This window comes from Chlorocebus sabaeus, chromosome 20 (genome assembly GCF_047675955.1).
Source record: "Chlorocebus sabaeus isolate Y175 chromosome 20, mChlSab1.0.hap1, whole genome shotgun sequence".
Classification (NCBI taxonomy): Eukaryota; Metazoa; Chordata; class Mammalia; order Primates; family Cercopithecidae; genus Chlorocebus; species Chlorocebus sabaeus.
The window spans coordinates 28731936-28743963 of NC_132923.1; the positions used below are offsets into that span (position 1 = coordinate 28731936).

At 43.9% G+C, this 12028-nt stretch overlaps 1 protein-coding gene across 1 annotated transcript in view; it reads left to right on the plus strand.

The window, feature by feature from the left end:
* The first annotated feature begins 10527 nt into the window (after window positions 1-10527).
* Window positions 10528-12028, plus strand: part of VAV3 (vav guanine nucleotide exchange factor 3) — a 404297-nt gene continuing 402796 nt past the window's right edge. Inside the window, exon 1 of the mRNA XM_007977771.3 lies at window positions 10528-11036. Coding sequence (XP_007975962.3) covers window positions 10833-11036 — 204 coding nt within the window. The 5' untranslated portion in view covers window positions 10528-10832. The remainder of the gene's footprint in view (window positions 11037-12028) is intronic.

Sequence of the window (12028 nt, forward strand, 5' to 3'; positions counted from 1 at the left end):
ATTACATTATTTTAAATAATATATATGAGTCTTTACTGATACTAGTTTCTGGCTATTTAGAAATGATAAATGTTTTAAATCTATAATGAAACTATTGCCACATTCATATATGCTCCACAAGACATTAGTAAAGAATTAAGCTTTTAATGTCTGAATATGAAAGATGTAGTGAGCATTAGAAAAGCAATTATTAGGTACATACCTATCATAAAATGTTCAAACTGGATGTAGCAGCAAAGAAAAGACCTTTCTAACTACCCTCAGTTCAGAATCAGAGACCCACAGGCTCTGTGATAGAAATGTCTGTCTCCTCCTCACTTTTACTAAAAAGTAAACTGTGGCTCCAATGGAGGTGTTGGGGACACATCCAGATCCCAGGGAACAGCCTTAAGAAGAAATCTCAGCCAGTGGCTGCATCTTCCCAGACACTTTCAAATAAGAGACAGATCCAAATGAAGGGCATTGATAGCTGGCCAACAGCAAAATCTCATTCACTTTGATGCCCGTAACTCAATTCCTCCTAAGTGTGATCAAGATAGACTGGGAGGCTACAACCCTTGCACTGTGAGTATTGATCACCTGTCTTTCCCAGTGGCTTCTGGCAGCCCCTCTCCCATTGTATTGTGAGAGAGCTGAACCACTTGGGAGATTACTTCTGACACTTGGAGGGCGAGGGGCTTCATTAGTCAGGATTTTCAACATTTTGAAGTATTTTTCTCTCCCAGCTTTATTAGGTATAATTGACAAATAAAAATTACATACTTATAGTGTACAGTGTGATGTTTTGATGTACGTGTATATTGTGAAATGATTAAGTCAAGTGAATTAATATATCCATCATCTTACATATTTTTTGTGTTTGAGAACATTTAGGATCTACTCTTATATAAATTTTCAAGTATGCAATACATTATTATTAACTATAATCACCATACTATACCACAGATCTCCAAAACTTATTCATTCTGTTACGCTATAACTTTGTACCCTTTGGCCAACATCTCCCCATTCCTGCTTCCCACCCTGCCTCAGCCCCTGGCAACCACCATTCTACTCTGTCCCTATAAGTTCAACATTTTTAGATTCCACGTACCAGTGAGATCAGGCAGTATTTGTCTTTCTATGCCCAACCTCTTTCACTTAGCATAATGGCCTCCAGGTTTATCCATGTTGTTGCAAATGAGAGGATTTCCTTTTTTTTTAAAGGCCGAATAGTATTCCATTATTATTATAGTACATTTTAAAATCCATTCATCCATTGTTGAACTAGGTTGATTTTATATCTTGGCTATTGTGGATAATGCTGCAATGAACATGGAAGTGCAAGTATCTCTTGACATAATGATATCATTTCCAGAAGTGGGAATACTGGATCATATGGTAGTTCTATTTTCAAATTTTTGAGAAACCTCCATACCATTTTCCATAATGGCTGTGTTAATTTATATTCCCACCAGCAATCTACCAGGTTCCCTTTTTACCACATTCTCACCAACATTTATCTTTTGTCTTTTTTATAATAGCCATTCTAACAGATGGTTTCAATTCCATTTCCTTGACAATTAGTGTATTGAGCATTTCTTTCATATCCCTGTTGGTCATTTATATGTTCTCTTTGGAGAAATGCCTATTGTAGATCTTTGGCTTGTTTTAAAATTGGTATTTGTTTTCTTGTTATTGAGTTGTTTGAGTTCCTTAGAACATTTTAGAGTTTTCAACTAACGCCTTCAACTCATTTTGCTTTATCAAATTGCATCGCTGTTAACATTTTTGTGCCTGGAGCCACCCCAGAAATGATTCCTGGTTCCTGGCATTTAGAGTGATTAAGTAGACAGAATGAAAGGAACAAGAATATGGACATATTAGGATTCTAGAAGATGGTAGTTTTGATTTAGCTAGATGCCTTTCTAAGACTACAGTGGACCTTCTGTGTTCTGCCTGTCCAGCAATCCCTCCAGCTCAGTGCTGGTTCGTAAGTTTCCTCATTTCCAGTGCCATAAGAAGTTGACATTAAACACTCCTACACAGAAAGATCTGGGGTACCTACTTTGTGCCATCTTTCCTACTCTCATCTTTAAGTGTTAAATACATTTTCACAGGGATTTGGTTTGGGAACACTGTTTTACTTTCACGCTGTAACCCCACACAAAATGTAGAAGAGAGTTTTATTCTTTAGAAAGTGCAAAATTAATATTTATTAAATGAGGTAGGTAAATCAGATTTTATAGGTTAGAGCAGTTTGGGCATTTACATATATATGTAAATTTTCCTATTTTCTTCAGGCCTACCAATTTCATCCTATTCTCTCTTTAAAATAATCTGAATGATTATTGTTCTCTCAGAGATATCCTCTTTAGCCTTATCTTTCTTTCTCATACCCCAATGATATATTCTGATTTAAATAGCCTAAGAAATTAGCTTCCGAGAAATGTCAGCAAAAGGAGAAACAAAGCTAGCAGAACATATGAGTTATTCCCTAAATCTAGGAAATTTCTGAAAGAACAGATGAAAAATTGTAGCCAGTATCAAAACAAACAATGAAGCAGAAAAAGCTACTGTGTTTTCATCCTGACCAGATGAGAACTCTTGGTGTGGCCAGTGAGTCTTACTTTTTCCATTCATGTGTGCAATAGAAACCAGTTTATGATTTTACAGGTAACCTAATGCCAAGATGGCAAAATGGAGCATAAATAGTCTGCAAAAATAAATAATTGTGTAAGTGTCTGACTGTGTGTGCACGTGTGTGAGATTAATATGGCACATTAGGTTTCCATTTTAGTGCTTTCTAGCTTTGTCTTGTCAGTTCCCAGAAAAGCTGGTCAAGCTTTTTTTGAATCACTACTGCACTGTTATGATTCTGATGATCAAAAAAGATACCCACAGGTTTTCTAAAGCACAGCATTTCACAACCTTATGTCTAAAACAAAATGAAACAAAACACAGCAAAATAAAACAAAACGCTTACATCAGAAAAGAGTAAATGAAATGCTTAAAGAAATTTAGAAACATTTAAAACTGGAATATTTTAAGAATTAAAAATAAATTAAAACAAAATTGCTTTACCAAACAAATCTTGATTCTTTTCTTGCTATTTGAATAGCAATGGGGGGAAATTTCACTCATGTAAATAAAATGTAAAACTGTGTTTTGTTAATGACTTTCTATAGGGTGTGGAACGTTAAAAGTTGGCTGTGTATAAAGCCATCTTGTTGGCGTCTGCTCTTAGGGATCCCTCTGTCTTAAATCTCCAGGGAGGCAGAATGACATCATAGTTAAATGTGTGAATCTTGGCATCAGGATGTTCCAGGTCCAATGCTAGCTTTGCTACTTATTGGCAAAGATATTTGCTACTTAGGAAAGATAGTTGAGCTTTCTTAGAGTCGGTTTCCTCATTTACAAAATGAGGTCAATAATAGTAACACCTCAGAGAGGTTACAAGAATCAAATAAAACCATACATATGAAGTAGGTAGTTCAATAGCTAGTTGTCAGTGCTCATAATATACTCAACACATACGTAAACCCGATCTATCCTTCAGAATCACTTTATTTTTCCAAGGACATTGTTGGTGGCAGGAATAAATCTGAGTGACATGCCAAAATGGTAAGTGAAATTTTCTCCTCTCTCATCATTACTATAATAACACGTTTTACATCCTTCTTCATCTCATTTGTTCATCCACCCACCCCTTCATCCATCCAGTTATCCATCCATCCTCTACTAAGTGCCAGGCGTTGGAGTAATGACATGAATACGGTACCATCTCTGTTTCCAAGGACCTCAAAGATAGTCAGGGTTGGGGTGCAAGGAGGATGGTGGTAGTTGTGGTCTCAGACGCTTAAAGAGATAATTATTCTGCAAAAAACTTAGTATAATGATTGTGATAGACACAGGATTATGTGGAAAAAGGGACATCAAGGACTTCCCACAAAAGTTTCTTTGCATTGGATTTTAAAATTCACAATCTCTGTATAAAGAGCTTTCTCCTTGGCAATTTGTTTATTCCAACATGCAAATGGATTTAAATATTCTCCAAATTAGATTAAGGTCCTTAGTTGTTGACAGGAATACATAGAGCTCTTTAGCTTTTCCCTGTAAGTTTAACCTCCTTAGTTATCTTTAAAACATAACATGTGTGTATCACCGCTAATGTTCTGAAAATGGACTAATATCTAATCATGGCTTGAGAGCTGCAGAATGTTTAATGTGAACCAGACTTTGAAAAGACCCAGCTGAGGTGCAATTAGCTAAGTGAAGTAAATCTTTGGAGCTTAATTTTCTGTGTGCGTGTGTGTGTGGGGTGGGGGCAGGGTATATACTCACAGAGTGGGAAGAACATTTGTATTTCCTTTTATTTCATTATTTCATTTATTTGGACATCGGTTAATCAGTCTTTTATTAATCCATCCTTTGTAACACATAGACTTACAGTCATGTTCTAATCCTCCTTTTAAAGCTGCTTCTTTGGAAGCTTTTATTTATTTATTTATTTATTTATTTATTTATTTTTAATGGAGTTTTGCTCTTGTCGCCCAGGCTGGAGTGCAATGGCACAATCTTGGCTCACTGCAACCTCCGTCTCCTGGGTTCAAGTGATTCTCTTGCCTCAACCTCCTGAGTAGCTGGGACCACAGGCACTTGCCACCATGCCTGGCTAATTTTTTGTATTTTTAGTAGAGGCGAGGTTTCACCATGTTGGCCAGGCTGGTCTTGAACTCCTGACCTCAGGTGATCCACCTCCTCGGCCTCCAGAATTGGAAGCTTTTTGTGTCATAAACTATCTCAAGTAAATTTCTTCTGTTAGATGGTAAGTGCCATTTAGAGTAAAGGTTATTGTCACTGTTGTTGTTACTGTTATTATTATAATCAAGGACTTGAACATGTCAGAAGAGAAAAGAAATCCTGTAATCCTAACAAGACCCTGCTCAGTTGTACCTAATTCCAAAATCTTTAAATTCACACTGATTTGCATACATTTATTAAAGGAATGTTATAGAAATCTTATTCTATCCCTCCAATACTTTTCTGGTATTTACTCTAAAGACAGTATCAAATGACCAGAAATGTAAAGCCCACATCCCTAATGTTTATGTGAAACCAAACGACATTTGATTGTAGTTGAAGGAAATTAATCCAGCAAACAGTCTGGATTTCAGTTTGCATGCAGTTTACAATATTTATATTTCTGCATCTTTAATTCTTTCATAAACTGATTTATCTTCGATAGGTTATGTACCATCCATGATTTACTTATGACATAAAATAAGAAATACAATGAGTAATAAAGAAAAAGGCTGGGCGCAGTGGCTCACGCCTGTAATCCCAGCACTTTGGGAGACCAGGGCGGGCAGATAACCTGAGGTCAGGAGTTCAAGACCAGCCTGGCCAACATGGCAAAACTCTGTCTCTACTAAAAATACAAAAATTAGCCAGGCATGTGCCTGTAATCCCAGCTACTGGGGAAGCTGAGGCAGGAGAAATCACTTGAACCCGGGAGATGGAGGTCGCAGTGAGCTGAGATTGCGCCACCAAACTCCAGCCCGGGCGACAGAGTGAGATTCTGTCTCAAAAAAAAAAAAAAAAAAAAAAAAAAAATTGTTTTTCTGACTTTCCTGGTGGTAGGTAGATCTTAATGTCTTTGTAAATTCAAGAGTTGGAAGAATAATAAGAAAAAAAAAATCAGTAAGGATTGGAGTGACAATACACATGGAGCAGGTAATGAATTGATGTGGCTTTCAGATCCTTTACTTCACAGTGTTTGGTACATTCGGCCTGATGTGGAACATCCTGTGACATAGGACATAATTGTGAACATGGCAAGGGACCTAGTATGTGATATCCATAATCTGTTGTGCTTGTCTTTCCTGCAGCTCAGGACGCCACTTATTCCATTTCCTGTTTTTATACAGTGTAGGGCTGAACCAAGATCCAAACAACACTGTGATACAACAGAGAAACAGAGGGCAGCCTGCTCATCTTGGAGGGCCCAGAAAGACCAGTGAGACACACACAAAAAAGCAGGGCCAGGCACGGTGGCTCATGCCTGTAATCCCAGCATTTTGGGAGGATGAGGTGGGTGAATCACCTGAGGTCAGGAGTTTGAGACCAGCCTGGCCAACATGGAGAAACCTGTCTCTACTAAAAGTACAAAAATTAGCCAGGTATGGTGGCAGGCGTCTGTAATCCCAGTTACTCAGGAGGCCGAGGCAGGAGAATTGCTTGAATCCGGGAGGCGGAGGTTGCAGTGAGCCGAGATCGTGCCACTGCACTTCAGCCTGGGTGACAAGAGTAACGCTCCGGCTCAAAAAAAAAAAAAAAAAAAAAAAAAGGCAGATCTTTTTTCATGTTGCTCTTATGCCTTGTACAGGTAATGCTGGCAAATCCTTCCTGATCTTTTCAACGCCAGAAAGGCAGGATAGAAAGGCAGACAGGGGATGGAGGGAGAGCAAGAGGGTTAACATAGTTTATTCATTTATTTACTCACCAAACTAATATTTATTGTTTGTCATGTGACAGGCACCAAGGTTGGTTCTGGGAATTTGAAGATGAATGAGTTACTACCCCTGCCTTCAAGGTGTTTCAGTCTAGCAGGGAGAACGATGTTTAAACCAGTAATTAAGCTTGATAAGGCAATTATTTTAATGGTGAGCCACAGCTCTGAACAGAAGCACAGATGTGGAGACACAAGCTCATCCTTTCATCGAGTTCCCTAATAAAGAGCAATATGCTTAACTCTGTTGATCTCTAGCTTCTTCATTAAAATGGGTGGGAGAGCATCTTCTCACTCGCAGACAGTGCGTGTAAAGTGCCCAGGAGAGTGCTTCACACATAGTGGGCATTCAGCAAATGATAGAGGGTGGATGTGCTACAGGGGCTATGAAGGACTCAAGGGCAGTAGGACCACAGGAGGGGTCCTGAAGTCCACGTCAGATACGCAAGAAAGGCCCTCTTGCATGCCACAAGAACACTAGGTACTAGGATTAGTGAGGCGTTGCCACTGACTAGTTGGTCTCTATTTCCCAACTTGCCTTCACTAGGTGGAACATTTCCTTTAAGATTGCAAAGGGAGGCCAGTGCGATGGCTCACACCTGTAATCCCTGCACTTTCGGACACCGAGGTGGGCGGATCACTTGAGGTCAGGAGTTCGAGACCAGCCTGGCCACATGGTGAAACCCCGTCTCTACTAAAAATACAAAAATTGGCCGGGTGTGATGGTGCATGCCTGTAGTCCCAGCTACTCAGGAGGCTGAGGCAGGAGAATCGCTTGAACCCAGGAGGTGGAGGTTGCAGTGAGCCGAGATCGCACCACTGCACTCCAGCCTGGGTGACAGAGCCCTGTTACCTGCACTGGAACCCACTCTCTCTCCCTTGTCCTCCCCAGCTTCTGCCTCCTGCTCTCACCTACTGCTCTGATGACCAGCCAGGGCAGACCTGGAGTCCAAGGTCAGTGGTTTGTTGGGACAAGGGCTGGGCCCCAAAAGGTCCCACAAAAATTAGCCAGGTGTGGCAGCATGCCTGTAGTCCCAGCTACTCAGGAGGCTGAGGCAGGAGAATAGCTTGAACCCGGGAGGTGGATGTTGAAGTGAGTCAAGACCTACTGCACTCCAGCCTGGGTGACGGAGTAAGACACTGTCTCCAAAAAAAAAAAAAAAAAAAAAAAAAAAGGAAAGGGAAAAGACTGCAATTTTTTCCTTTAGTAAGGATAACTCAGGTGAGAAGCGCATTGCATTTTTATTGCACCAATTTCTGACATTTAAATGTCTTCCACATGAGTCACCTATTGGCACTTAGCTCCTTGTTTATGTGAAGAATCCCGTGTCTCCACTAACTTCCTTTTCTTCTAGGCCTTCCATATATTTTTCCTGTTGCCCTTCTATCAGCTCTGTGGTTTACTATATTTGAGAAACATTATGTTTTGAAGTCATATATTATATTATATATAGAGAAGTGAAATAGAATATTTGGTCATTGTTGCCACTTGTGAATGAAAAGTGGCTACTATTGGGTAATATTTACTGAGCTCTTATTATCAGGCACCACACATTCTATGCATTGTATCAGTGCTTCTTAGGTTTTGATGGAAATACAGGGGATATGGAGATCTTAAAATTCAGGTTCTGGTTCATTCAGTATGAGAGTAGCGGCCAAATGGCTACAGTGCTGACAAGTTCAAGGTGATGCCACTGTCCACAGGCTGCATTTTGAATAGCAAGACCTTGTATCATTTGATCCTGACAACAACCCTATTAGTTAGAAATTACTTCTTATGACCAGACGTGGTGGCTCACGCCTGTAATCCCAGCATTTTGGGAGGCCGAGGTAGGCAGATCACCAGGTCAGGCGATTGAGACCATTCTGGCTAACATGGTGAGACCTCATCTCTACTAAAAAAAAAAAAAAAAAAAAAAAGAAAAAAAAATTAGCCAGGTGTGGTGGGGGGCGCTTGTAGTCCCAGCTACTCAGGAGGCTGAGAGGGGAGAATGGTGTGGAGGCAGGAGAATGGTGTGAACCCAGGAGGTGGAGCTTGCAGTGAGCCAAGACAGCACCACTGCACTCCAGCCTGGGCGACAGAGCGAGACTCTTTCTCAGGAAAAAAAAAAAAAAATCTTATTTCATATCTATGGAAACTGAAGGGTAGAGAATTTATCCAAGGTCATGTTGCTAGAAAGCAGTACAGCTCCGGCTTTAAATTCAGATTTGCGTCCTGGGATAGTGTATATAATCTGGATTTTGGAAATATTCTCCAATATCCAAAGATGATCTGATGCTACCTGAATCAAAATTCATAGTTTTAGTTTAAATTTCGTCCCAATTAATGAAATTTCTTTCTAATTTCTCTTTATGAAAGACTCTGTTAAATGGTGATTCAGATGTGTTGGATTTTGCTTCTAAAGGTATGTAGAGTTTAGTATGATTTACTTGCCGAACTTATGGCCTAGGAAACGACGTGCTATTGATGGAATCCGCACTGAACACAAGAGGAAATTGCTAGGGAAGGATGCGTGTGAGGAAAGGAAATCCTCAGGCTGATTTATTGTTCAGCGCTGAGTGTACATAGTGTGCTATCCTTGTCACAGCCAAGCGAAAAAGGACGCAATCCCTGTCCTGAACAGATCATTCTTTTAAAAATAATATTTTGGCCTGCTTATAAAGTATGGTTCGTAATAAAAAATTTGGGCTACAGAAATATAATTAAATTATCCAAAATCCCATCTTTTTTTTTTTTTTTGAGACGGAGTCTGGCTCTGTCGTCCAGGCTGGAGTGCAGTGGCTCCATCTCAGCTCACTGCAACCTCCGCCTCACGGGTTCAAGCGATTCTCCTGCCTCAGTCTCCCGAGTAGCTGGGATTACAGGCGCCTGCCACCACGCCCGGCTAATTTTTTGTATTTTTAGTAGAGACAGGTTTTCAGCGTGTTAACCAGGATGATCTTGATCTCCTGACCTCGTGATCTCCACGCATTGGCCTTCTAAAGTGCGGGGATTACAGGCGTGAGCTACTGCGCCTGGCCTATTTTCTAATTTTAAGTGAATGCATCTCAAAAGGGTGACGAAGGACCACATTCATATCGAACAGCAAGAATTTGCCACAAATAATTTAAACATTAATTGTGGTTTTGAGGAGCAGTGTGCAGTGGGAGTAAAAGGGGTACGGTTTAGAGTCTCCAAAAGATTTACTTAAGAAACACGAATGCACTGCTTGTGTACTGCGCAAAAGTTCTCGGGGTCTACTTCCAACTTTCACTAAGGATCCCAGAACTGCCCGGCAGGAGCTGCCCAGGGCGTTTTGCTCTCAAACCCGGCCGCCAGTCGCCGACGCATGCGCAGTTTAGCACCGTGGCACAGGCCTTCTCAGGCAGGTTTTTGTGGGGTCAGCAAAAGAGCCAGAACTGCAACGGCGAACGGTTCCGAGCCTGACAGGGGAGGGGGAAACTAGCTCCAAGTGAAAATCACCTCGCGAGGAAATAGGCTCAGGGATGGGGGCGGTTTCTGCAGGCGTCTCCACACACACACTGTCACTCACTTTTAGGGTGCCAAAACACCACCAGGGGCAACTAGGAGGAATAGATTGAGGAATCAGCTATAGAGAATGGAGGGGATAGAGCTGCAAGGGGCGAGCGGGCGACGATTTCGAAAACTTTCAGCTCCGTCCTCTACTGATGCTTTGGGCACTTTTTTCATTTCTCTGGGGAGTCTGGGTGCACCAATTAATCCGTCGCTCCTTTGAGCATTTGTTTTATAGGGATTCCTGGGGGACCCCATCGTATTCCAGTATTCAGCCACACTCCCCTCAAAGCCGGGAAACCGCCCCAAAAGAAGCCCCAGGACGCCGGGGGTTGTGTGAGCCCCGTGAAGCTGCAGGCGGGGGCGCGGGATCCCCTTTGTGGCCACCGCCCCCCTCCGCCGGCCCCTCCCCCGTGCCCCGCCCTCGGCCACCGACCCCAGCCCCGGCCGCCGGCGCGCTCCCACCCGCGCCTCTGGGGACTCGCGGACCGCAGCGAGACCGGCCGGCGCGCTGGGCATGCTCAGTGGCGGGCCGGGCGCTGGAGTAGGAAGCCTGTGCGCGGCAGCCGCCGCCGAGCCGGCCGGGGCGCACGGAGAGCGCGCGGGACTCGCTGCAGCGGCGGCCGGGTCGCGGCGCACCCGGGCCGGGACCGGAGCCGAGCCCAGCGCGGCGCCCGCGACCCGCCGGCCGCGGCGCCTGCTCCCTCGATCCCGCTCGGGGAAAGGGCAGGCGGCTGTTGGTGTCGGCGGGGCGCGGAGGAACCGCGGCGGCGGCGGCCGCAGCCTCGCCGCCCGCCCCGGCCCGGCCGCGTCCCAGAGCCGTCGGGCATGGAGCCGTGGAAGCAGTGTGCGCAGTGGCTCATCCATTGCAAGGTGCTGCCCGCCAACCACCGAGTGACCTGGGACTCGGCGCAGGTATTCGACCTGGCGCAGACCCTCCGCGATGGAGTCCTGCTCTGCCAGCTGCTTAACAACCTCCGGGCGCACTCCATCAACCTGAAGGAGATCAACCTGAGGCCGCAGATGTCCCAGGTGAGGAGGCCGGCGCGGGCGCCCCGCCTCCAGCCGGCAGCTCCCATTAATCGTGCGGCTAATTTCTTTGTGTAAATGCAAACGTCTAGGTGCGCTGAGCTTGCTCTGCCTCCCAGCCTTCTGCTTTAGGACCACTTCGGCACCACTTTGGCTTTTCCTACCTTGGCTTGAAATGGTTTAGCTCCTCAAGCTGAATGCGAAAGCCTTGCGTCCGGAGATGGTGTGAGGATTTCGTAAAGGCTTTCTGTGAGGCGGGAAAGAAATAAGTTGTCTTAGGGTGCCCTTCACCTACTCTGCGTGTGTGTGGCGCGACAAAGGGAATTTGATCAAGCTCTCCTATAATAACGAAGGGGAGGTGATGGGGTAATTTGCTTTTAGTCTTTTCTTTTGCTTTGCGTCTTGTACTCATGTTTTCTTGAAAGAGGAACCATGACATAAATGAGGACTCGAGGAAGTGAAGGGCGTTTGGTCCCGTTATCTGTCCAGGAGTGACGCTGGTCAAAGGGAAGAACAGGGAGCAGAACCCAGAGGCCCCCCCCCAGGACCCCTGAGCTGGTGGCCAGCCGGGAAGCTCCGGTTTACAGCTCTTCCTAAACCATGTGAGAAGGAGCGAGTCCAGCCTGTCTCAGCAGCGACAGGAAATGAGAAGTTTCACTAGAGATTCCGCTTTCCTTCCTGCAGTGCCCTGCTCAGGTGCTGTGGTGCCGGTGGGCTCCTGGGACTGGCGCTGCCTCTTTGAGGGGTAAGCCAGGCACCTCTGGAAAGTTGGGTGCACCCTAGAGTCAGCTCAAAAGTCACAGTTCAATGGAAAAGTAGTTTATTTTTCCTGTCGGAAAATTTTTGTACAGAAGGATGTTAAACTTGGTTCACAGCCTCTTTCTCTTTCAGAATGTTAAAACAAAAAAACCAAACCGCTTTCAACTTAAAAGGGAGAGGACAGAGCCCTCTCCATGACACATTTCAGCACTAATCCTCTATGACGCAGAACCTCA